General features: G+C 56.8%; 3 protein-coding genes across 3 annotated transcripts in view; 1 reads left to right on the top strand and 2 right to left on the bottom strand.

The window, feature by feature from the left end:
• Positions 1-3,614: 3,614 nt before the first annotated feature.
• LOC142041272 (inhibin beta C chain-like) lies at positions 3,615-5,521 on the bottom strand. The gene is made up of 2 exons (XM_075049940.1): positions 5,227-5,521; positions 3,615-4,375 (listed from the first exon to the last, which is right to left on the bottom strand). The coding sequence occupies exons 1-2, from the start codon at positions 5,519-5,521 to the stop codon at positions 3,615-3,617; spliced, it is 1,056 nt and encodes a 351-aa protein (XP_074906041.1).
• Positions 5,522-12,444: 6,923 nt separating this feature from the next.
• LOC142041271 (inhibin beta C chain-like) lies at positions 12,445-16,380 on the bottom strand. Its single transcript, XM_075049938.1, has 2 exons — positions 15,428-16,380; positions 12,445-13,828 (listed from the first exon to the last, which is right to left on the bottom strand). The coding sequence occupies exons 1-2, from the start codon at positions 15,771-15,773 to the stop codon at positions 13,086-13,088; spliced, it is 1,089 nt and encodes a 362-aa protein (XP_074906039.1). The 5' UTR covers positions 15,774-16,380; the 3' UTR covers positions 12,445-13,085.
• Positions 16,381-16,792: 412 nt separating this feature from the next.
• R3HDM2 (R3H domain containing 2) overlaps positions 16,793-25,365 on the top strand; it is a 60,213-nt gene continuing 51,640 nt past the window's right edge. The window contains exon 1 of the mRNA XM_075049734.1: positions 16,793-16,920. The gene's annotated coding sequence lies outside the window, so the exon portion shown is untranslated. The remainder of the gene's footprint in view (positions 16,921-25,365) is intronic.

Raw genomic sequence — 25,365 nt, 5'->3', positions numbered from 1 at the left:
CTGGGACGATGGAGCCTCAAAGGTGATGGGAGCTGCGCCACACATCCAGCGTGACCTCAGAGCCTCTTAGCAGGATTACCACCGCTGTGGGCACCCTGCCTCCCTCGGCATTAGCCTGTCCTCCCAGTGCCCCTGAGTGTCATCACGCACTTCAGGTGTCCAGCGCACCACAGGAGTAGTTTTTCTGGCATGACCCATGCCACAGCCCTGGGAAACGCCCTCTCCACTGACTGCATGGGACCCCCAGAGCAGAGGGACAACGTGGGGATTACAGTATGAGATACATTTCAGGAGACACCTCAGCTCCCAGCCATGGCTTGCAAAAGACTGCTCCCTGCCTCAGTTTCCCTCCCCACTCTCCTAGCCTGAAATCAGTTCCTTTCCCTGCCAGCCACCCCCAACACAGTGAGGGGTGAGGAGGGGTGTCTCTGCTCCCCAGGGAGGCTCCAGCACACAGGTGAGGTGGCAACGCCTTCATAGTTCCCCCTTGCTCTAGCACGAGGTCAGAACAGCTAGCTGTGTCCCGGGATGCCCCCAGGCTGCTGCGGTGGATCGAGCCCAACAGCATCAGTCCCAAGGCAGGGCCAAGGTGGTGGGTGCAGGTAAGAGGGGTTGCCTGCATGCCCGTTTTGTAATAGGCATAAGCGGCTCAGCAGATTTACTCCTGAGCTGAGCATGACCCTGGCTAAGCTGCCGGGAAAGGCCTGCCCGGCCACTGGGCACTGTGCAGGGCCAGCCCTGCCGCCCACACCGCCACGGCCCAGTCAGGGCTCCCTCATAGGGTCTGGGGACTTGCCCCAAGACCACCCACCACTTCCCAAGGGGCAGCCATCTGCATGGCCAGACAAGCCCAGGTCCATTTTGCCCCCAGCTTTGAGCCCCCCGGGTGGAAAGAATGCTGGGGCAGCTCCCCCCGCAGCGGCTCTCCACTGTCAGACCCCCAACCCTGCCACATCCCCCACCCCACAGGAGGCCCCACAGTTAATCTTGGCCTCCTGTTTAGGAAAGTTAAAGTGGCTCAAAGCAGGGCCAGATGATCACCCAGATTAAAGACTTAACGCTACCACCACAGCCAGCTCAGCATCTCGGCCCTGGGCTGGTGGGTCAGCGTGTCAGTGTGTCAGTGAGTCAGCACATCACGCACACGCGTGCGGACAACCTCCCACACACGTGGAGACACACGTCCACTGTGGCAGGGAGGATGCTGTGTTGCTGGCAAAGGAAAATGTGGTATCTGGCATCTTTGTGGGATGCCCTGCCCACCCCACGCCCAGTTGCACTGGCTATAGCAAGAGTGCCGACACAGGGAGGGAGCAGGGAGACGATAGAGACACTGCACGTCCCAGTGCGCTTACCTGAAATTCACACCTGCGACTCTCAGCATATGTATGGCAGCACACACTCCTGGGGGCACAGACACCGACAAGGTGCCCCGTTGTGTCAGCAACGCATATGCTGGGGCTGTGGGAGCGCCCAGAAGGCTAAGGCACCCTGCAGGTACAGTCGGCTTTTCCCCACAGGTGGAGATATTTGGGGGAGTGTGGGTGATGGCCATGCTGCCCCTGCAGCCTGGGGGGATGCCCACTGCAGCCGGCTGATGAAAGATGCCCTTTGTCCATTTGCAGGGTGCAGCACAGGGCCAAGCTGGGAAAGCAAGTGGGTTTGCCCCCAGATAAAACAGCCCCAAGCTGAGCTTTGAGCAGGTGCTTGCACAACAAGGACCCAGGCCAGCCGTGTGGGATCTCAGAGGGATGAGCAGGGGGCATTGCCTTCCACTCTAGAAGCATCCCACCCGAAATTACACAGGAGACTCCCCATCACCCACCAGTCTGGGCATTGCCAGACTCTGTGACTGGCTGCTATGTGGTTGAGACTGGGGTCATTGGGTGGTGTTTAGGGGAGCATGAGAGGGGATTGAGGAGGTCAGTGAGACATGAGTAGGGTACAATCTCTGGTATTTGCAGTGGGGGCACTGGATTTGGGGGTGGGCTCTGGCTCATCTTTTGAGGTCACCCCCCTGGGGACAGATTCTCCAGAACTGTGGTATTTTGAGCTCCAGTCAGGACCGATCCAGGTGGAGAACAGCATCTTCAGGTTGGGCTATGCCCCCTAGCAGTACCTGCCCTGCTGGGAAACAGCTTCTTTGATGCTCGTATTACAGGCCACCACTCTCCAGTCCCCAGCAAGGCAGTACCCAGTTCCCAGCCCCTGCCCTGTCCCTGGGCCCACCATCCACGGGGAAAAGCTCCTGCATAGCCCTGCTCACACAGGGTCTCAGTGAGCAACACCCCACGGCACCCAGGGGAGCCCCAGAAGCACCGCAGCTCCCCTCACCTCCCAGCCCAGCAGTGCTGCCCACAGCTGCTAATGGCTTGCAGCTCCTGTGCTGCTCCAGCCCCGGAGCCCACCATCCTCCCAGCCAGAGCCTGAGGGGCCTGGGCCACGTGTAGGACCTTCTGGCCAAGCAGGACCATTTTCCCAACCCCATTCATGCAGGTGGTGCCATGAGAAAGCAGTCAGAGCCTGGATGTTGCATTTCCACCCATTTATTGGGGAAGCCGCACCAAAGTATTAAAATAAATTAAAAGCACAGGCCATGTGGGTGCATTGTATACACGAGTATCAGGAAGGCAAAGGCAGAGTGGGATCTTCAGCAGAGAGGTGACTAGACAGGATGGAGCACCAGGGAGTCCCAACAGCTGCAGAAATATCTACTGTAAAAGTAGTAATAGCTGCAAAACTAGAGGTACAAAAAAATCTGTACCCTTAGTATGGTCTTAAAGGCAAAGTCTGAGGCAGACCTCCTTGTAAGGAGGCACTGGGCTGGAAGAGACCTGACTGGTGGGGTGGGAAGCAGGGAAGAAAAGCACAAAACCCAGGGAAATGAAAGGGGAAATAGATGGGACCTGGCCAGCAAGCAAGGCCATCCTTCACAGCTCCATGCCCTCCTGGGAGCAGAGGGCTGTGTCTCATCATTGCAATTTTGGGTTCTTGACAGTCATACCCCTCATCCTTATCTTCCAGGCCTGTTATTTGTGCCTTATTCCACTTGTCCCCAACAATAGGCAAATTTGATGCAGGAAGATTTGTTGCAGCAGGGGAGAAAAGCAGGACTGCCTCTTGTCCTCCAGTTTCCCACTTGGAGGAAACAGACACGTTCCTGCATCCCACCCTGCTCTCAAGGAGGCTGAGCCCCAAACTGTCACCAGACACCCTGAATGTGAACAAAGCAGGACCCCCTCACCCCACACACAGAGGGGAACATGACCACCACAAATGCAGGATCAGCTTGGGACCAGAGGGATGCTGCCAGTCAGGGCAGGGATGCCCAGAGTCACACCAACCGCCCACAGCTCAGACTCAGGCAGTCTGATGTGGCCTTGGCTCTGTCCCACATTTCCACAGAGACCCCTGCCCCAGGTGCTCTCTGGAGACAATCCCTGCTCTCTGATGAGACCGTCTCTCCCCCCGCCGCTGCTTCCCTCCCCCAACCTTTCCAAAGGGGTCCATTGCACCACAGTCTGACTCCAGCTCAAGGGAGCTCTCCAGCCCTCCCGTCCCCCAGAGGAACAATCCTGGAGAAGGGGGGGGTACCCAGCATGGCTCCCCCAACCCTAGCTACAGCCACAGGCATCAACAATCATGTCAGGGATGTCAGTCTTGACAATGTTGCTATTGCGATCGAAGTAGAGGACAGAGAGTGGCCGGCGTCGTGTTGGCACGCAGCAGGAGTGCCCTGATGCCTGGATGTTGTTAGCTTTGACGAGGTTGAAGACAGCTGTGTGGAAAGAAGAGGCCATCCCAGGGCTGCCTGCCACATGTAGAGGGCACTGGCCCACGCAGTAGTTTATCTGGTAGCCCTCAGGCTTAATGATCCAGTCGTTCCAACCGATGTCACGGAAATCCACGTAGTAGTCCTTGCGGCAGCAGAGGTTGGAGTTCTGGCTGCAGCGGAGGCTGCGCTTGGCCACATGGTGTCCTGGCTCCCGCACCTTTGCCTTAGCCACCAAGAAGGGCTGGTGGGACCAGCTGGCATTGACTATAGCCATGATATCACCCCCATCCCCGTGGCTTTCCAGTTCCAGCCGCAGGGTCCTGTGCTCTCCCCAAAAGAAACTCTGCAGGGCAGGCATGAGGGTGAAGGCATGCCAGCCACTGCCCTTAGCACTCAGTCGCCTCTCGCTCAGCAACGTGCGATTGCCCCCTACCAAATCACCTTCCCCACCAGCAAGGAAGATTCTCAGGGTGAGGCCGGCTACCAGGTCTCGGGGAACTCGAAGGTAGAGCCAAAGCTGAGCCTGCAGGATGTGAATGTCCTGGTCTTGTGTACGGCTGAACTGGAACCGCAGCCCCAAGCCAGAGGGAGACATGGGCTCTAAGGGGAGAAAGGGATGAGGAGGTGAATGCTGCAGGATGCTAGGGAAGGTAAGGCTGCACCACCACCCTGCACACCAAGGCCAGTCTCTTTCGGCTTCTTCTCAGGAAAGACCTACAACTTTCCCTCCCTCTGCAGGGCCCTCCGTCTGTCCCCTTCCCTTCATTGGGAAGGCTACCTAGGGGGGTGGTAGTGTTGGAATGAGGGACTGTCCCACACTACCTAGGAGAACAAGCACAGAAGGGGACAGGGGGCACCTGCTCTCACCTGGCCCTTCTGGCCCTTTCCCTTGGCTGCACAGTGCAAGGCTGGGGAGTGTTTCCAATCCCCACTCCCCAGCCCTGAGCTAGTCCTTGCAGCTCCCAAGTCCAACTACTGGAAGTCCCAGGCACCCTGGCCTGCCCCCATCTTTCAAGAAGCGCTGCGCCGCAGCACTTCACGTGTAGGGTCCCAAGCAGGCAATGCAGGAGCAAAGGAGGTGCCATCTCTCCTTCTCCCAGGCTGAGCCTTCCTGCATCAGCAGCACCGGGAGGCCACCAGCGCACAGCAAGTGCATTAACTGACAATTTAATCCCAGCCCGCACAGCTCCAGGCACCCTCACCCCACCGCGAGGAGGCAGATGGCCAGGACCCCAGCCCCCCGCCAGTGCTGCAGCACCCCGAGGTTCAGGGGGCTGCACCTCCTCGCGGGTGCCCACCAGCCCAGGGGCCAGCCGGGCGCGGGCTCGCCCAGGGTCTCCCGCGGTCTGGCACCGGGTGCGACCCGGCTCGTCGGGAACTGCGGCCCTCGGGGGCCGCGTGGGCGACCGCGAGGGGTCGTGCCCGGCTGCCCGCGCGCCCCGCGCCCCCACCTGGCTCCGCGAAGCTGATGATCTCGTAGCCCTGCTCGTCGTCGTCGGGGCCCCGGCGGGCACCGCCCGCCTGCAGCCGCCGCAGGGCGCGGGCCACGGCGGCGCGGGGCACAGCGTGGGCGAGCCTCGGTCGCTCACGGAGCCGCAGCTTCTCCAGCAGCTGCCGCTTGGCCGCCTCCTCCAGCAGCCGCCGCTCCGCGCCCGCCGCGCACGACGGGCAGCGCGGCTCCGCCGCCGCGCACAGCGCCGCCGCCGCCGCCAGCAGCAGCCACGGGCCCGCGCCTCGCGCCGCCATCCGCACCGACGGGACGGACCGGGCCGGCACCACGAGTGGCGCGGCGCCGCCCGCCCGCTTTGGGCACCTGCGGCCGGGGGCGGGCCCGGCGCCCCCCCCCGCCATTGGCCGGCTCACCTGCCTGTCCCGTCCCGTCGGGCCGTGGCCGGGGCGGGGGATTACCGGGATTAGCCCCCCCTCCCCCCCCGCGGCGGGGGCGGGTGGCGGACGGCGCCCCGCTGTCCCGGGGGAAGGGGCTCCGCGAGCAGCGGGGCACTGTCGCCCGTGCCCCGTCCTCCCCCGCTCCGTGCGAGGCCGTCGGGTACCCGTGGGAGCGGCGCCCTGGCCCGGCCCGGGCCTCGAGTGGGGCCGAGCACCTGCCTCCGGCCCCTGCCTGGGCTACGCCGCGCCCGGGGAGGGCACCGCGGGGGCCAGATGCGAGTGAGGGGGGACGCATGGTGGAGGGGGGGGTACCTGGGGGGCTTCATATGGGCGTGCAACGAATAGTGGTACATGCAAGAGGCGTGTGCCCAAGGGGCTTGCACGCACGTGTATGGGTGGGCTCTGCCTGCCTGCAGCTCACCCTCGCATCTGCTCAGGGGTGCAGAGGGGCCCGGCCAGGCACCCCCGCAGGGGCTGAGCTCCTCTGCCTGGTCCAAAACCTGCAGCAAGTAAGGGCTGGGGCAAATCCTGGCCGGGTGGAGGAGCACCGATGCCGGAGCGGCCTGCCGGATGGATCCTGGCCTCGCCTGCCTGCCCATGGAGCCTACAGACCTGTCCCCACAGCCTGTGCATTGCCCCCCTGACACCCCCTTAGCCACCCTAGCAGTCCCGTTTATTGTTGACAGAGAACAAAGCGGGGATCAGGAGTGGTTCCCGGGATGACCCCTGCAGCTCCCCGGGGACCGTTCACATCTCTGAGCTTTTGTCACTCGTACCATGTGATGAGTTTGGGGGTCTGAGCCTAGCCTTTAGACTGCCTGGTCCAGCATCACTCCAGGACAGAGCTGGGCAGGGCCAACAAGAGTGTATACTACGCCATCTCCTCCCCACAAATTAAAATGGATATTTGTATGTACTGAGGGCTCACGAGATGGCAGCTGGTGCCACATCAATCTGAAGCTGTTCTTCGGATTCTTAGCCCCAGATGCTGTGCTTAGAGCAGGGCACACAGCCTGAGCCAGGGCAGGGTCCCATAGAAATCTCTCAGAAGTGGTGCAAGGTGCCATGTTTTTGGGGGAATGGGAGAGCCCAGTGCTCTTGTGCCAGAACAAGGAACCCACAGAGTGCAGTGGGAAACCTGAAGCCCAGCCAGCCCTTCAGGCACGTCCTCTGCCCACCGTGCCATGCAGCACTGACTCCAAGGTCTTGATCACACAGAAGCCCTCCTTCTGGCCAAGCACAGAGGTGACGTGTAAATACAGTGGGCTGTCTGGGAAAAAGCACCCACCGGAGATGATGCAACCATAGTGCAAGGGGCAAAGTTCTCAGCTGGCTGGGCCTGCTGGCAGCTCCCAGAATAGCCCTGGAATGTCAACAGGGAGGAAAGAGTGGGCACAGCCTGGCCTGGGAGCCCAGCTCCCACAGGGCCTGGGAGCCCCAGCTGGAGCAGTGCAGAGGCAGCACTGCCTGGGCACCAGCAGAACTGAGCAGACGGCACTTTCATCCAGGCACAGGTGCACTGTGCATGCTCGCCCTTACTTGCACAGATGCTCAGTGGTACATACACATCTGCACATTCTCTTCCAAACACATGTTCAGTCCCCCATCCCAAATATTTGGACACATGCTCCATTTGTGGACATGCTCACACGTGCATTCCCCTGCCTTTTATTCCATGTTCCCATACTGGAAGTGGTACGTTTCCTTCCTGGTGCTCAGGGCAGGTTAAATTCCCTACAGGGCAGGGCTGCTCCTGCCTTCAACCCATGGAGGGAACCAGGTACCTCCGCCTGACACTCTCCCCACATGCAGCAAGCTGGAGGGAGTCCCAAGCTGCATCACTGAGTGGCACTGGCCCAGGTGCCAGGCCAGGGGGGTCGTTAAAACCTCCGTGTCACCACCACCTCCCAGCAGCTACACAGCAGCTTCACACATGCAGGAAAGGGAAACTGAGGCACGATGCCATGCTGAACTCCTCCTTCCCTGCAAGATCCACAGAGCCAGTATCAGGGCTGTGGCACAGCATGAAACAGGAGGCAAAGAGTTGTGGCAAAAACGGTGAATTACTCTAACCCACCGTCCTTTCCAGGCTGGGGAGCAGGGTCTCCCCAAAGGGATTAATCCCTTCAAACCTGCCAGGATCCCTCTGCACTGGCCAGCACCCCACAGCTGCTGCTGCCACGAACCCCCATTTCACCTCCAGCTTAGCAAGAGCATCTGATCTGCCTGCCCCCTCGCACTGCAGCTGCATGCCCCCCCCCCCCCCGCGCACTCTGGCCCACCAGATCTAGGCCAGGGGTCAGCGCAGAGCTGTGAGTGGTTCTTGCACCCGTTGCATAAGTGTGTTGTTGATTAAGCAGTTCCCAGAAAGCAAAGCCCAGGGACCAGCCTGACCAAAATAGCCCCCCCCAGGGTCCCCCCAGGCCCAGCACTTGCTGCACACATGGCTTCTGGGCCTCCGACCTCGTGTCCGGTGGGGCAAGCGTGGCACCTGACGACCTGACCTACAGGTGCCGACGGACTGGGTTAAGCAGGCACCTGCCCCAAGAGCTCATGCACCAGCACCTGAGCACAGCTCCTGCCAGAACACCCATTTCTGCACAACTCTGCAACCAATGTCAGCCAAGGAAGTGCCGAAACCAGCTGTGACCCTCGCCCGGGGGGCCATGGCATAGGCCAGGCTCCGGCACCGAAAATCTTCCTCCCCAGGGGCCCCTATTCCCTGGAACAAGCGCTGGAGGCCGCAGGCCAGAGGAGTACCCAGGCTGGGGGCTCGGTGGAACAGCCAACGGCGCCAGTGGCGCGGCAATCGCCGGAGCGGGCACCGAAGGCTTCCACAGGGGCAGCGCCATGGGCGCAGCCCGTGCCCCCTGGGCCGAGGGGCCAGCACGGAGAGGGAGGCCGGGGCAAGGACCGGTGGAGGGCTAGAGGCGCTGGGCTGGCGGGGACGGGCAGGCCGGGGTCCAGCCGTGGGAAGGGAACGAGGCCAGGGCTCACGGCCAGGGAACGCAGGTCGGCGGCCCTGCAGCGGGCCGGGCTGCTTGCCCCCGGCGCCCGCCAAAGGAAGAGGGGCGAGGGAGCAGCCTGTCCCGGTCCCCCCCCGCCCCGCCGCGGCCAGCCCCGGCCCGGCGCTTCCCCGAGCCGCCGCACCTCTGGCGGCCCGCGGGCGCCGCCCGGCGGCGCGGGGTAAAGCCGCTCCCGGTCCCGCGGGTTCCGCCCGGGGCCGCCCGGCTCCGCCGCGGGGCCGCGGCTGGCGGGCGCCCGGGGCGATGAGCGCCGGCGGCCCCGCGAGTTCCCCTCGCACGGGCGCTCAGCGGCGGCAGCGGCCGTGGGGGGACCGGCACCTCGCACCAGCCGGTCCGAAGACGCCCGGGGCGGACGCCCGGGTAGCCTCCGAGCCGGGGGGCTGCTGGCTGGAAGCTGCCCGCGAGACTGAAAATTAAAAATTAAGCCTTTTCGAGGCAACACCGGGGGCTTTCAGGAATTCCCACCCCTCCCCTCAGAGCCAAGCCCTGCCAAGGGACACCCTGGCACACCGCGCTTGGACCTTTGCTTCTGGGTCTGTTGATACTGGCAAAGGCTCCTTCCAGGAGCCACCGGCAGCAGCTGCACATCCCTGTCCTCTCCCGAAGCAGAGGCCGAGGGGACAGCACCCTGCGTTCCCCTCTGTGTCAGATCTGGCACAGCCCAAGCGCTGGGTCAATGCTGTCTGCGTGGCATGTCCTGTGCTGGGCCAGGCTGAGGGGGACTGCGGGGCGGGCTCTCTGCCAGACTTACTGGTCCCAGCGGGACCAGCGCAGCAGTATCTTACAGCAGCTGGGCACGCCTGCCTGAGACTCCCCCTCCAAAGCCCCTGAGCGAGCGGGGGACCCCAGCAGAAGGGCAGTGTCACAGCAGGGGGAGAGGGGACACCAATGTGAACACCACCCTCATCCCCTCTCTTTTCCCACCAGCAAAGGAGTGGATGCCCAGCAGGAGGTAGCACCCTGCTGCTTTCAGGTTTCCTGTTCTGCTCCCTGAAGAGCCTAACTTGGTACTCTGCTATCACACTTAAACCAAGGTTACTTTCGCTGATGAGGGAGAAGACTTGCAAAATAAGCCAGGGCTGTGGTGAAGCCCGCATAGTCACTTTTCCATATGCAGCTTGTTAGGGCTATAAATACACAGCTCCTGCCTGGGCCACCGTCTGTGGGGGCTGAGTGGGTCCTTGTGTGTGCTGGGGGCCCCTGCCCGCCATGGGCCCCTGCTTGCCATGGGCCCCTGCCCTGTGCCAGCCCCATGGCAGGCAAGGAGGGGGCTGTGCCTGGCTCCAGGAGATCACCCTGTGGTGTTCCCCAGGTGGGAGTACCACCGCGGGATTCCTGAACCTTGGTCATGCTTGCCTCATGCTGCAAGTGGGGAAGGGGCTGTAGGCTGTACCCAGGCATCCAGTTTGCCGCGGGAGCGCGACAAGCCACATGTGTGGAGAGCAGGGCCTGTGTTGCGGGACCCTGGACCCTGCTTATCTCGGGAACCTCTGACCTGCAGGCACCAGAAAAGGCACGTTTTCAGGTGGTTGGCAAACCCCCAGGACAATGTGTTCTGCCCTAATCTCAAGCTGCCAGGGACAGGGAGGGTCCTCAAAGACTGGGACCCTTCTTGGGGGTCTTGCTGCTAACCCAGGCACCCCAAATCAGCAGGACTTTCATGTCCATTGGGATGCAGCTGCCCTGTGGGGCTTCGGCTGGCCGTACCACAGCCCAGGCGACAGAAGGCAACACGGTGACAACTCATAGGTCCAGGGAGCTCTGGACGGGGAGATGCCCCCATCCCTGTGCCTGAGGGCAGGGTGCAGTGTCCCTGCAGGGCTGGTGGGCAGGGCCTGCTGTGTGTCCTGTGGTGTCCAGAGAGCGCATGTGCAGCCCAGCAAAGGGCAGAGTTGGGGTTTGGGGAGCAGGCAGCGAGAGGGAGCTGTTTCAGGCAAGGTACCCCTGCCGTGCAGGGGCTGTGGAGCCAGCCCCACTCTGCTCTGGCCCCCGCGGGGAGCGGGGGAAGTGCCTGGCAGGAGTGCTGCAGGGCCAAGAAGGGGAACTGGGGGAATCCCAGCCCTGCTTGAGGCCTTGTGGCACCTACAGATGCCTCAGCTTAGGGTCTTGGGCTTGAACTGAGGCATCTATAGGGCCACAGGGCGCAGCCAACAGCTCCTCTGTGCCTTCATTTGGCCCCTTTCTGCCCATGCCTGCTGCAGCCTAGAGAGCTCAGCACTGGCCCCAGGAAAGCTGTTTGTTCAATAAATACAGACAGTGAAAAGAGGCTTTGGAAAAAAGAAGGGAAAAAAAACAGAAAAAAACAAACACCAAACCCTCTTTGGATTTGCGCAAGTGGCCTTGGGTCCCAGACAGTATTGATCCCCAAGTCTTCCACCCTGCCTGTGCACCAGCTGGGTCAGTAGGAACCCTTCAGGTCCAAGTCCTGGAGGCACCAGAGCCTGGAAGACTGGATCTCAGCACGGTGGCTGCTGCGACCTGATGGGGAGATGCGGGTCCCCACTCCAACAAGGCTCAGTAGGAGCACCTGCCTCAGGACACATGCAATGTGGGCAAACACTGTCTCCTGCTAGTGGCTCCTCCATCCTTGCCTAAGGTACCACAGGTCCTCTGGGGCAATGTGCATCCTGGCCCCAACCCAGCCAGAGCTGGTCATGGCTCCAACCACCCTTGCCTGATCCTGGAGTGGAACAGCAGATGTAAAGCCGTCCTTCAAGCCAGATGGGGAGAGGGTCTGACACTACCCTCCTCCCTCTGCCAACCCTCTTCCCACCCGGTTCAGCTCTGTCTCCAGCCTCTGGGGTGGGTTTGTCAGTGTTTGCAGGGTGGACCATGGGACTGCAGTCACCCAGCTCCACCCCAGCCAGCTGCATGCATCCTGGGGGGACTGCCCCAGGAGCTCCCCTTGTGAACCTTCCTCTCCCACCCCCAGCACCCTCTCCCTGCTTTCTCAGCCCTCGCACATGGGGGACACGTGGGAAGCAGTGAGGAAACCCTGACATGAGATTATGTAATGGGGCTGATGTGTCAGAGCTGCCCTTTGCCCCCAGCTCTCACGGCACTGACATATCCCACTTTGCCAACCAGTCAGACTGGCAAGGGGCAGCAAAGGGGGCAGCTGCTCCAGGCCGTGGTCCAGAGATGTGCCAAGAGGTTGCTCCCCAGTGAGGGAGCTGGTGTGGGGTTGTAGCCAAGGGTGGGTGTCCTGGGCACCCTGACTTTGGTGGTCTTGCCTGGCAGTCTCTGTCCACTTGAAAAGGGAGAAGAGTTGTTCAGTTTTGTCCTGACTTGGGACAAGAATGGCCAAATACAGATGGTTTTAGTGGAATGGAAAATTTGGCCCAACCAAGGAATGGTGTCTTCCCTGGTGGAAATCACAAGCCCCCTGTGTCTGGGGGGTCCCACACCATGCCCTGGATCTGGTTGAGAAAAGTCAGGGGCTCCGCATGCCCCCAGGAAAGGCAGCCAAGGGGCAGACAGCATGAGAGCCGTGGGGGCCAGCAGCACTGCAGTTTTTGGGCACAGAGCATCCTGGTGGTGGATGCCCAACCCCGCTGCCTGAGTTTTATAATCAAGTTGTTGGTTACAAGAGGACTGCACATAGCAGAGTGGGTCAGTTCTGTGCCATCTTGGGGCTGTCTGTGCTAGGACACATCCACCACCTTGCACTTTGGGGAGAGGTGGAAGATGTGCTGGCTAATGACAGGGCACACGTATGTGTACACGTACATACAGGTGCGCACACGACAGCTGGGAGTCTTTTATTGAATACCAGGTAGCTGGGATGCTTGGAGAGGGAAACACCTTCCTCCCACTGGGATCAATTTCCCCTTCCTCACCCGCCTCAACCTCATGTCCAGCTGAGGAGTGGGGCCCCGTGGACGGCCCTCTCCCCTCTGGCCTAGCCATCCCCCAGCATCTTTTCAGCTTCTATCTCCCCCAGCAGCCTGAGGTGGCCGCTGCTGGGACTCGTTACCTGAGGAGCACATGTTCGTGTTGCAGCATGGAGGGCTGCCCCATGGCCTTGTTCTGGGACCAGCAGCAGGGCGAGCTGGGGCTGCCCTGAACCACCCAGGGAGTTGTGCCCTGTGGAGTCCTGGAGGCAGAAGGACCCTCCTGGTGTCCATCAGGAGATGGTCTTGCGGGCCGTGGCTCATGGGCAGAGAGGAATCCATGGGCAGATCTGAAGGGGGAAAAGAGCCGTGTGGGAGGTGAAGGAAGAGAGGACTTGCAGATTCAGCATCGCCCTTGATGCTTCAACCTCAGGAGGAGAAAGCACCTTGGCAGGGTTCCCATCACTCAGCAGCTCGCCGGGTCTCGCACTGCCAGGGAGGGTCTGGGAGGAGGGCAGCCCTGCACAGCACAGGTCCTGCCGTCCTGCCTCCTCAGGCAGCGGATCAGGTACAACCGCAGGCATCGACAATCATGTCGGGGATGTCGGTCTTGACGATATTGCTGTCCCGGTCATAGTAGAGCAGAGAGAGGGGGCGACGCTGTGTGGGCACGCAGCAGGAGTCCACAGCTGCATTCGCGTTGTTGGCTTTGATGAGGTTGAGGACGGCCGTGTGGAAGGAGGCAGCGAGACCAGGGATGCCAGCCACGTGTAAGGGGCAGAGCCCCGCACAGTAGTTCATGTGATAACCCTCTGGCTGGATGATCCAGTCCTCCCAGCCGATCTCCTTGAAGTCCACAAAGAATTCCTGGCGGCAGCACATCTGAGAGTCCCCACTGCAATCAATGCCGCGCCGCTGGACCCGGTGGGGCGTCCTGGCCCGAGCCTGGGCTGCCACAAATGGCCAGTGGGAATCACCGCGGCCAGCCAGGAGGGGAGACCCCCAGTCCTCCGCCACCTCCAGCTCCACAGTGAGCCTCTGGCTCCCTTGGCCAAAGAGGCTCTGGACAGCTTGGCCCACGTCCAGTGTGGCCCAACCAGCCCTCTGCACCTCCAGCCGTGTCTCGCTGGCCACGGTCATGTTCAGCCCCGTTGGGTCTGGCTGCAAGAGTCTGACGGTGACAGGATGCATCCTGGGGCCGGGGACTGCCCAAAACAGGTAGAGGGTGGCTTGCAGGATTTCAGTGCTCCCAGCCAGCTCCCGGGTGAAGTGGAAATGCAGGTGAACGCTGCGGGAGGTGGAGGACCCTGTGCACAGAACCGAAAGTGGAGTCAGGAGGTGAAGGGAGGAGGTGGAGGGCTCCTCTGGCCAGGGGCCACCGAGTCAGAGCAAATGTGATGTATATCCAAACCAGGGAGCAGGGTGCAGTACATACAGGCATCAAGGGGCCCCCACTTTCCTGCACCGCTGCTGCTCCTCCTTCTTATGCCGCTCTAAAGCAGCAGCATCTGGGCCCAGTGCTGAATGCAGTGACCCGGCTTGGTTCCACCTCCTCTGGCCTGATATCCCCCTTGTCAGTGAAGCTGCTGGAGGGTTTTGGTGCGGGTCATATGGCTGTGTAAACCAGCCTTGGAATTAAGGCAGTCACACTGATTTGCACCTCCAGGATTACCTCTGCTTTCCATGGCTGGAACCATCACCCGACATCACTCCAGCATGTCCCACCCTTGCTGCTGCTGAGGCTGCAGAGCTGCCTCTCCTTGCAAAGGAAGGGCTGATGGGGACCACGAGAGCAGCACTGGCCTCCTTGGCACAGCTCTGCCCGTGAGGACACAACCCCCCTCCTCTGTGGTCTGGCACAGCGCAGCAGAGCGAGAGACTGGGCTCAGGCCTGTGGCTCACGCCGGCTCTTCCGCTTCCAGCAGACCCTCCACCAAGCCAGGAGACAACTCCCCATTGTCCTCATGTATGGGAACACAGCGTACTGTGGAGGAGCATTGTTCCCAGAGGTCTTCAAGGACATGGCAAACTCTCACTATCCCACAGCAGCCATGCAAACCACTTAAAGGCGTGCAAGGGGAGTATGTGCCCCCCACACCTCACCAAGCAGCAGTTTGGGCTGGGCAGAATGACGGTGCAGAAGGATGTTCTGCAGGATGGGGCGGTGATTCTGCTTCTTTCCAAAGGTGGCTGCATTTGCCTGGGAGAAGTGGGGGGTACCGGACCTTGTTTATCCAGTGATACTTGTCAGGACCCCTGAGCACCTTTTGTGGAGCTCTCTCCTCCCAGGAACACAGCTGATTCTGGAGTGAAATGTGGCAGCCCACCACTTTGGGTAGGAAGTGGAGACGCAGCTGAGTGCAGGGAGCCAGATGGGCTTTAGAGACCTAAGCCCACACACTGCAAGCTGATGGGGAGTCTAGGCTTAAAATCATGTTTTGAAAAACATGGCCATCTGACCCCTCCACCTCTAGCACAAGCGGGGAGGGTTCAACAGAAATGGACAACAAATTCACATGATACAGCAGTCCATCTTTGCTCCTGCACCCACCCCCTTGCCCCCACATGTAATACGTAAATGAGAGGGGCCCCAGAGCCTCAGTAGTGCTTCCCCTGTCTGTGGCAAGGGGCGGCCGGTTGGGGTAAGCTCAGGACATGGATGTAAGGGTTCTGGATATGGAACCTCTCATTGCCAGTCCTTCAGCAGCAGCGTGCCCACTGGCCTGGTGCGTAGCCTGGCATTGCTTGCAGGAGCGCGATGCCCCCGTGCAGAGCTTTTGAAATGCCTGTGCAGAGGAGGAAACCTCTCACCACCTTCCCACAGGCAAGACCTTCCTTCCCTCTGTGCCGCCCGCCACCTCAGGACCCATCCCACCGTGCCCGTGGGGTGCAGGATCTGTACAGACCTGATTCGGCAAAACTCAAGATCTCATACTCCTGCAGGCCTATCCCAGGACGCAGGTGTGGGATGCTGCCGTCACGGGGCATCCCGGGGGAGACGGCCGTGTCCACGCGCTGCGCACGCATCCTGCGGAGAGCGGTCAGCAGGGCCCCCCTGGATGTGGGCTGAGTGATGTTGGGCCTGTCTGGCAAGCGGAGTTTGGAGAGGATGCTCTGCTTTGCCAGCGCGATGAGGACGTCCCGCTGCGTGGTGGGGGCCAGGGCTGCCAGCCCGCAGGCTGGGCACCTCGCTCCCTTGGGAGCCGCCATCCTCAGAAGGCTCAGGAGCAGGAAAGCCACGGTGGCTGTCATCTCCAGTGCCAGGAGGTGACAGCTTGGGGGTCTTGGCAAACAGTGATCCTCCAACTGCCCGATAAGCCAAAGTCAAATCGGGACAGCAGCGCTGGGGCTGGGAGAGCAGAGCGTGGCAGCAGGACAGCAGCGCCGGACGCCGCAGGAGCAGAGAGTGAGGAAGGGCTCGTTCTCCTGACGTGGCCACAAATATTGGCTGATCCCGGGCAAGATAAACGCCCCTGTGATCCCGCAGGAGCCTCTCCCGGGCACGAGGCAGCAGCGGCACAGCTTGCCCCGGGTTAAGGTGGACCCGGGCGGATGGCGCTCCTTTCTCGGGGCGGGGGGCTCGGCCCAGGGCTGCCCGCTCGGCAGAGGCTGCCCGGGGGCTGGGGCTCGGCCCCAGGCAACCCGCTCCGGCCAAGGGAGGCCACCCCGGTCCCACCCCGCTGCCCACTCCAGCGGTGGGGGCCCAGGCAGACGGCGGGGGTCCCCGCGGACGGCGTGAGTCCCCGGGGCGACGGGGAGCACCCAGGGCCCCGCCATGGTGCGGGGCGGTGCGGGGCCCCCCCGGGAGATGGGGAATCCCCGGGGGCGGCCCCCCCCCCCTCCCCGGACGGAGCCGGTAACCCACGCGGTGCGCGCTGGAGGGCGGGGCCACAGGGGGTGGAGACTGGCGCCTCGGCCCCGCCCCCGCTCCGTCCCATGAAGGCGGTGCCGTGGTCCGGCTCCGTCCCCAAGCGGAGGTAGCGTCTCTGCTCCCCGCTGCGCCCTCCACCGCGCTGGGGGGCGCTGCTGCGTCCCGCCAGCCTTCCACGGCGCCGCGTCCGGGCGGTTGCTACGACAACGGGAGGCACGGCGGGCGCGGTATGGTGACGCAGCGCGCACGGGGCAGTGACGCTGCGCGCACGCCCGCCGGGGGAGGGGCCCGCCGCTTCTTCCCCCCCCCTCCCCCCCTTTTTTTTTTCTGTTTCTTTCCCCTTTTCTCCCCGTTCCGGCTATCCCGGTCCCCCCCCCCGTCCCCCCCCCTCCCCGTCCTGTCCCCCCGTCCGTCCGCCGTCTCCGTCGCCCCGCCCGGGCGGCCCGCGCTGGCCCAGGCCCGGTCCGGCCCGGGGTGGTGGTGGCGGCGGCGGCGGCGGCCCCGCGGCGCAGGGCCCGGCCCGGCCCGGTAAGTGCTGCGCCGCCGGGGGCGAGGGCCGGGCGCGGTGGTGGGCCGGGGTCGGAGCCCGAGCCGGACCGAGGCGGGGCCGGGCCTGGGGGGACTCGGGGCCGGCGGGACGGTCGGCGGCGCCCCCGAGGCCGGGCGGGGACGCGCCGCCCGCGGGGAACCCGCCTGCGAGGTCTTCCCCGCGCCTCGGTGCTTCCCCCGTCCCTGCGGGGGTGTCGCGGTCCCGGCTCTGGCGTGTCCCCTGGGCTCCTGCCCCCCGCCCCCGCTGCGGGTCGGTGGGGCGCGCCTGGAGGCGGTGTCCACCTCCCGGGCTGCCGCTCTCGGTGGAGCGCTCGGCGGCGGTGTCCGGCTGCGTCTCCGCCATCTCCAGGCGTTGCTGGCCGCCGGGGCTTGGGAGGCTCGCTGTGGTGTCGGTGCGGGGGGGGGGTGTTGCAGCGGGCCGGTTGCCTCGGCAAGTTTGCGGAGCACATGGTGGCTGGGTGTTCCCCTGCCCCGTGCATCTCTGACTGGCCCGGATACGAGGGGCATCCCTGCGCGATCTGGAAGTGCCTGAGCTTGCTGTGGCTGCCTCGTTCCCCAGCTTTCTGTGTGCGGTGCAGCGCTTGCAAGAGGCTAAGGAGGAAGAGGAGCAACAGGTGGGAGAGGAGGCCTCACCTCGTTGATGGCCAGGCATCTATTCTAGCGCCTGGGAAGTGCAGTAAGGCTTTCTGGTATCCTTACAGACAACGTCTTTGCTTTGAAACGCTTTCCTGGAAACGTATGGGACTTCTGGGGCCCTTCTGGGTGTAACAACAGGAGTGAAAATGCTGGAGGGTTAGTTGTCTTCTGGCTTGGTTGGAGCGCGCTTAGGAAGGATTTCAGAGGCTCTGTGTAGGTCGCTAATGCGATACATGCAAGGGTTATTTTGTTACCTGTTACTCTGTGTTCTCTGCCCTGTGACACATTTAAATCCTCACCGGTTTTATTTGGGTACCTGTAGATGTTTGGGCTGTCTGCCTGAGTGTCAAAAGTTGCCTCTGACTCCTGCCAGTGTAGTATTCTGGCAGCAAGTTTCGCAGGTAAGTTGATACTACTTAAAGTCTTCCTCTGATGTGTTTCAAATGGTCTGAGAGAGGTTGTCCTTCTGAGCTCCTGATACAGTGTGTAAATAGATGTAGCTGGTGGATTGTTACCTCTCTTCTGTCGCTCCTTGTGTGAATCTTTTTTTAATCCCTTCCCTCATTTCCTTTAGAGTTTGATCTAGATTACCTCCTTCATCAATGGCAACCTTTTCTGCTTTTCAGTCATTGTTCTTTCTAGCCTCTTTGTTTTGAGATGAGCAAGAAAGCTGAGCCCAGGCCTAGGCTGCTGCGCTGGCCTCTGATTTTATAAAGGGCTTGGTGTTGCTCTGTCTTTCAGATACTGCTTATAGGAGGGTGTTTGCCTTTCAAAAGGGCACCACAGATCTGGAGGAGTGCTGTGCAAAGGCTGTGCCAGCTCCTTAAATGGTGGGCAAGGTTCTAGCCTGTTCTAACTGGCTCATTGAGGGTGATTTGCAGACCCCAATGGTTTTCTGCTGTCTTCTATTATCGATTGTCCCCTAAATGAGCAGCTATTCCAGCTCTTTGTTAGGCCATAGAGAATCTGAACTTGTTGGTAAAGTCCTTATTTCCCTCTCTTCTCTCTAGGGTCTGTACTTGCTTCTGCTATAGCCGGGTCCTTTTGACTTACTCCAACTTATTTGTCCTGTATGGGGTTTGGTGTAAGATTCCTCTTACTTCACTTTGTCCCAGAATATGCTCTTTTCTGCCATGTCTTCACCTGTTCCCCACACATCCTCAGGTTGACTGTTCACTGTAGTGTGACTGTGCTACATGTTGGTGAGCCTGGCTGACCCGTACTACAGCTACCTTATCTATCAAAAGCAATGAAGAAGCAGTGGTCAGGACATCAGGGCTGGCTGTACAGATCCATTCTAGATGTTGCCTTGAATTTTAATTTGGACATAAGGTTTACATTCTTGCTCTTTTCTGCCCTTCAGCAGTGCTACACACAGTAGCCTTCTGCACTGTGAAGTGTTCCTTGTGAGGCAACTCCCTGCTCCTAATAAAAAATTAATAATTAAAAAAATGTGGGAAGGAGTGTCAGAAGAATCCTTGCTATTAATTCCTAAACACTTTTACTTGTGACCTCTTGGGGAACTTAAAATTCCCCCACATGGGTTTCTAGTTTTGTGTCTCAGCTAAAATGTTACATGGATGATCATTCCACCTCCCTCATGTTTATTGTCTGAGATTTGTCTGTGATGGTTTCACATAGTGTAATTGTGCCCAAAAACAGGTGTTGGATTTTTCAGTGGGGTAAACTGATTCTTATACCTGGGAGCTGATTTACCAGCTTGCAGATACTACCAAGCACCCTACTCAGTGCATCAGTCCAATCTGAATGACCTGTTGCTTGTAGGTATCTTCTTAACATAGAGACTGATCAGCTCAGAAATGCATTAGTTTTTCTCCTGAGCACTTAAAGCTGAGCTCAACTGCTTTAGCTCTGCCTGTTCTTTGTATACTTTTGTGATGCTTCAGTGTTGACAAAAGATGTCTGGAAAAACAAGATGTATTTCTAGCCATATATGCTGATAATGCAGCTAGGTGTGCCTTAGTAGTGGGAGTAGTAAGAGAATGAGCTTCACTGCACGGAACACTAAGCAAGCTTCTGGCAGAAGTGCCAAGCTTCCAACTTTCCAGGACAGGCTTTATTTTTCTTAGAGCTCAATGATGCCAGTGTAGTTCTGAGTACAGAGAAACCCTGAGTTTATTATAGCTTCCGCTGCTTTTGCGGCCTCTGTTCATGCAAAGTGATCATTAGAATCCGAACCACTCTGCTGAAGAGGATTCACATGCGACGTGAGCTGGAAAATCCAGAGCTGCTGTTAATCCTGTGTGTGTTGCTCAGTAGGTGCAGATTACTGGCTGTCTTCATTGTCGGAGCAAAGTCAAAGCTTAAGAAGTGTAAGGAACCCAAAGGGTTGGCAAAGAGAATTGCTGGAAAGAAGACTTGGTAAAGAGAGATAACCTGCTAGGGGAGCTGGAAGTATTGCCAAGCTTTGGTGCCTGTTTATCACCAAACAAAGGATAGGCTGAAGACTTATGCCCTAACAGTAGGGAAGGGTGGGGGGTAGGGAGAAGCTCTTTGGTATGGTGTTGTGGCTGCTTCTTCAAGACCCACGGAACAGCAGAGCTGTCCTTACTTGCCAGCTGTGTGAAGAAGGCTCACTGATGTTACAAAGAACAGATACTGTAAAGGAGAGCACACTATAGGCCACAGATATCCCAAATCATTGGTGTGCACAAGAGTTGGTTTCCTCTGTCTGCACGGGGAGCAGTGGGAATATGTTGTGGGACCTGGTTTGCTTGTCAGAAAGCAGATGAACATGTGCCTGTTTACAAACCAAAACAGTGCCCATGCTAATTCTAAATCTCTGTCTTGGTGCTCCTTTTCCTGCTGGCAGCATGCAGAGAAGTTCCACATGTGGCTGGTCTCAGTTTGGTTTTTTGTCACTGGTACTTGTTGAGAATCTTGTCTCATCTCTTGCCTTGACCTGTTCTCCATCTCCCTTTGAGAATTGGGACCTGGTTCCCTGTGATTACTTCAAATAGTTCTGATTCCTTATGCTCCATTCTTTTTTATTTCTACCCTGTTTGCTACCTATAGCCTATTAAGGCTGACTGACGTAAACTCTGTGTCCTTCTGCTTGAATTTGTGCTGGAAATTCTTGATTAAATCATACCAGGTATGGTTGCTGTAATCTTCTTTCCTGATTAAATGGCAATTCAGTAGTTCACAGGTGATTTGCTGAAATTTATTTTTTTTTTCCAATAGATGTTCTCTGAGGGTCTCACTTCTCCATCCACAGCTCTTTGTATTTTCAATGAGTTGTTAAACATATGTTGGTAAAGATTTCCCCTGTTCATTCCTGTTTCTTTGGAATGCAAGGACAGATTGTATCTGCATAAAAAACTTTGGTAACTTATTTCAGTGTGTGTGTGTGTATAAGATTTTGTTTGTTTGTTTTAATGGAACAAACTAGATGATGAGGAAAGACACTAGACTAACTTTCTTCTCTGTCCACCAAGATGGCAAAATGTGATGTTTGATGGCAGCTTCACTGGATAGTAAATGATTACCCCAGACTCCAGGGATTGCACAAGTGAGGATGGATCTCCACAGGTTGCTTGAAATGATAATGCTTTGCTGGAGACAGCCACCTGGCTTTTGAGGAACTGGATTAAGACTCCCAAATCAACTCCTGCCAGCTGTGAAGGAGAAACATCACTTGGATATGGTCTGTTCTCTTATCTCTCCCCCTGCTCATGAATGGGGACTGACTGGGGACTGGTGCCCTAGAGGTCAGTAGGATATGGAGCCAATTGACCCCTCTGTTACCAGGCATTGCGGTTTTTGCTGAGTGGTTCCTAAGGGACAGTTTGAGCTACCTGCATAGCATGAACAAGATGAAACCTGCAGTGATTTAGCAATATTGGACAATGGTTTGTAGTGTTGTCTTCTTTGGCTGAGTTTTAGTAGCTTTGTTTGCTTTGACCTTCCTAGGATCAAAACTGAGAAGTTACATTCTATAGTGTAGCTTTATTTTTCTTCATTCAGAGTTATATAATGCTAGTTAGTCAAGTGCTGCTTTGAGCTGCAGCCATCTGACCTGAGGGTCAAGTCTCTAGGCTGGTAGTCCATTCAGCAGAGTGGAATTAAAGGAACTAGTTACTTCTCTCAGATGTCTTCTCAGCTACCTTTGTTGTTTGTTGCTGTTTCGGGACAGGATCTGCATCTCCCAGGGTACTAGTCATTGGGCTGGAAGAAGCAGATGCTTCTAAATCTAGCTCTCCAGCTTGCCAGAACATAATGCATCTTACAGCAGACAATGGCCTCTTACATCCTGAGTTGCAACATTAGGATTTGTTAGATACCTGTGGATCATCTCTTGTTGAGATGCTGGAGGAAGCTGGTCTGTTCGTGTACCACTCATGTGGTGGTGCTTCTTGGGGTCCCAGACACAATCTGATTTACCCAGGCACCGTGCTTGCATAAAACTAGCTCCCTTTTTCTGGTTCCAGCGTTACCTAGGGCCTTTCTCATCAGCCTGCTGCGTGGTGTGCAGAACTATGTGCTATGCTGACAGTTGAAATTAATCCCTTAGTAAGGCAAATACAGTATTTCTTGCTCTGTCTAAACAGTTGCTCCAGGCTCCCTACAGACTCACTGCTAGGTGAATATTTTAGAATTGGTTATGCTGGGCTTAAGTTTTTGAGTTTTCCTTGGGCTGAGAGCAGTGCCCAGGGTGTTTTGACTGCACTACTCTGCATCACATCTAACTAGAAACGTGATGTAGCTACTTTGAACAGCATGGTGCTGCCTATGTTTTTTTGGCTTGCATGACAAGTATGAGCTAAACCCAGCAAACAGGGTCTAGAGTGGTATATTATATATGTCCAAAGCCGCACTGACTTGACTAATATCAGGTGTTGTGTTATCCCTTGAGTTAAACCATTGCAATGCTGCATATCTTGTTCTAGTTAAGTAAAAGCTAAGGCCTAGGAGTAAGCTAGCACCTTCTCAAGTAAGATGGGATATATAAGGAAGTATGTCCTGTAGAACTTACCAAACTACGTGCAACCAGTCTCTCTGTGGCTGGGAAACTGTTGCATAAGGACATGGGATCCTGGGATTCTGCTATTACCTGGAGTAGTTAGTGTTGGGAGAAGACGTGGCAGCATTGCTCAGTTTCCTAGAAATTGAAGAAATGTTTGTTCTTGCCTGTCCCTGTTGTTGTCACAGGTCATCTGTAGCAGGCTTTAAAAGGGGTTGGAGGGAATAAAGGGCCCAGTCAACTGAATTAAAGGGGAAGGAAACTGCTATACTGATGGCAAGGAATTGGCTGTGGGAGAAGCAGACCCTCTTGTTCAGTGCTGGCTTGTGGATCAGAGCAGTGGAGAATGTCCACATCAAATCCCTTCTTCCAGCTGTTCTGCAGTACCTCTTGTTCTGCGTGTGATATCCTATCCTCTCATCAGAGCGCAGATGCATCAAGTTCCCTTTATAGTAGTGATGCCATTTGTGTTGCTAAATTTAAGATTGTGTCAGTGCTGCTATTCTAAAACCCCATTTTCAGGGGGAAGGTGTATAAATCACCCATTTAAAAAAAAAAAAAAAAAATCTGTCTGTAGGACTGGTCCCAGCCTTAGCTTCATTTCAGTGCTTAAATTCTTTTAGAATCACAGAATGGTTTGGGCTGGAAGGGACCTTTTTAAAGATCATCTCGTCCACCCCCCTGCCATGGGCAGGGACATCTTCACTGGATCAGGTTGCTCCAAGCCCCATCCAACCTGAGTTTGAACGCTTCCAGGGATGTGGCATCCACAGCTTCTCTGGGCAAGCTGCTCCAATGTGTCTCCACCCTCATAAAAAAATGTCTTATATCCAATCAAAATCTGCTCTCAGTTTAAAATCCTTGTCCTGTCACTATAGGCCATGGTAAAAAGTCTTTCTCAGTCTTTCTTATAAGCCCCTGTTAATTATCGAAGGGCCTCAAGTTCTTCCTGGAGTCTTCTGTCTCCAGGCTGAACAACCCCAACTCTGTCAGCCTTTCTTCAGCTGTTGTCTTCACCTTCACCACTCTACCCTCCAGTTATTTGTAAATGTGATGTGTGAACCAAAGCTTTCTCTGATTACAGTGGAGTCTGGATTTGCCCCACTGTCTTCTAGAGTTCCGATCTCTCTATCTATTTTAACTTTTATTTCTTGTCTTCCTTCATATGGTAGGTAGTGATGGATGAAGAAAGAATTAGTATATTGGAGAAATGTCAACTATAAGTAATTTTGTCATTGCATTAATTCCTGCCTAGAATCAGGTGGAGGAACAGAGAGCGCTTTCATGCCAAAATGGGCAGACTTGTATGAAAAGTGTGAAGAATGCATGCATGTAGTCCCAGCACTGATGTTTGTGAGTGTATATGTGCATGTATGCAGTGTACTTAATTTCATTGTATTGTTTAATAGTGAACTTCAACTAGATCAGTACTTATTTTAAGAACTTGATTATTTTTTTCAAATTTTTTTTGAGGAGGAGGTGGCTGCCAAAGAAGCTATACGAGCAGGATATGTATCAAAATTTTCAGAACAGGTTTTGGGGCTGCCTTTCCCCCCCACCTCAATCACTCCCCAAGTACAGCAGCTTTTGGTGTTGCTTAGCAAGCTGCTAATTTTCAGAGTAATTCAAAGCAGGAAGTCCAGTGTAATGGTGCAGCAAGAGGCAGGAAATGCAGCTTGGCACCTGAGTGCTGAAGACTTTTCAAAGGGCTATTATTTGGCTAAAGATGAACTCTTAATAAAATGATCTTGCCAATATGCTGTGCCCCTGGTACTTCCTCTGCATGCCTGTGCCAAACTGTGTTTCTTGCCTTAAATTCTTCACAAATACTTTTATGGCCTGATCCAAAGGCCCCAGCAGAGATTGAAACACACATCAAAATGACTTGATGCCTGTTGAAATTATGATGAACTGCTCACCATGACTGCAGGGTCAGAAAATTTCTAACTTGTTCTTCAGCCCCTTTAGGGAATAAAAGGCAGAAGACATTTGTGTCTCTTTGACATAGCCCTGGCAGGGAAGTGTAATGTTGGGAGGAAATAAGCCCTGTGGGCCAAGTGAATTTAACTTTTACCTTGGTCTGAATCTCTTTTTGGTTATGTATTTTGGAAGTGTCTACAGCTGCAGCTATAGGTGGTGGTGTGTCTTAGAGACTTGGAGGGGTCAGAGAAGTAAGTGGCAATGCTGATTAATGCTGCTGGGGTCTGTGGCAGGGGAAGGCGGCACTTCAGCTGATGCTACATTTGCATCTCACTAGCTGAGGCTAAAGCATCAGCCTTAAATAGGTAGAATAGTTGCTTTTGGTTTTGGATGCTGTTCCCAGCTTATGTCAATACTAGTTTCTAATAATAACCCATTGTCCTTCTCCTGGTTTCTTTCATCTAAGAATCTCAGTTCCTTAGGAACAGCAGTTGCCCTGGGAATCACTGAGGTGTGAGTAACGCTTCCGTACTGTTCAGGAGCTTGTAGCATGGCATGGAAGTGACTGGGCTTGAAGAGAGCCCAGAGTCCTGACCTTCAATCACCACCTCTGCCTGGATGAACTGTTATCAAGGCTTGCCCTTTCTGGTGCCCAGTATGACTGAAAGGCTGTCTTTGCCTCTCTAGAGGCTTTTTTTACATGACTATTGCTGTTTTTTAAAGTGTAAATTTCTGGAAGTTAATGCTAGCAAAATAGGTACCGCTGTATTTAGAGTGATTAGATTATTTTATTGCTGTATGTTTGTGGTTTATTGCAGAGGTGCTGAAAGCCCTGGATATCTAGGTGCTTTATGTTCGGATGCTGTTTGTTTTGATGGACTTCA

The sequence above is a fragment of the Buteo buteo genome, chromosome 17, assembly GCF_964188355.1.
Source record: "Buteo buteo chromosome 17, bButBut1.hap1.1, whole genome shotgun sequence".
Lineage (NCBI taxonomy): Eukaryota > Metazoa > Chordata > Aves > Accipitriformes > Accipitridae > Buteo > Buteo buteo.
This window is presented reverse-complemented; position numbering and strand designations above follow the sequence as displayed.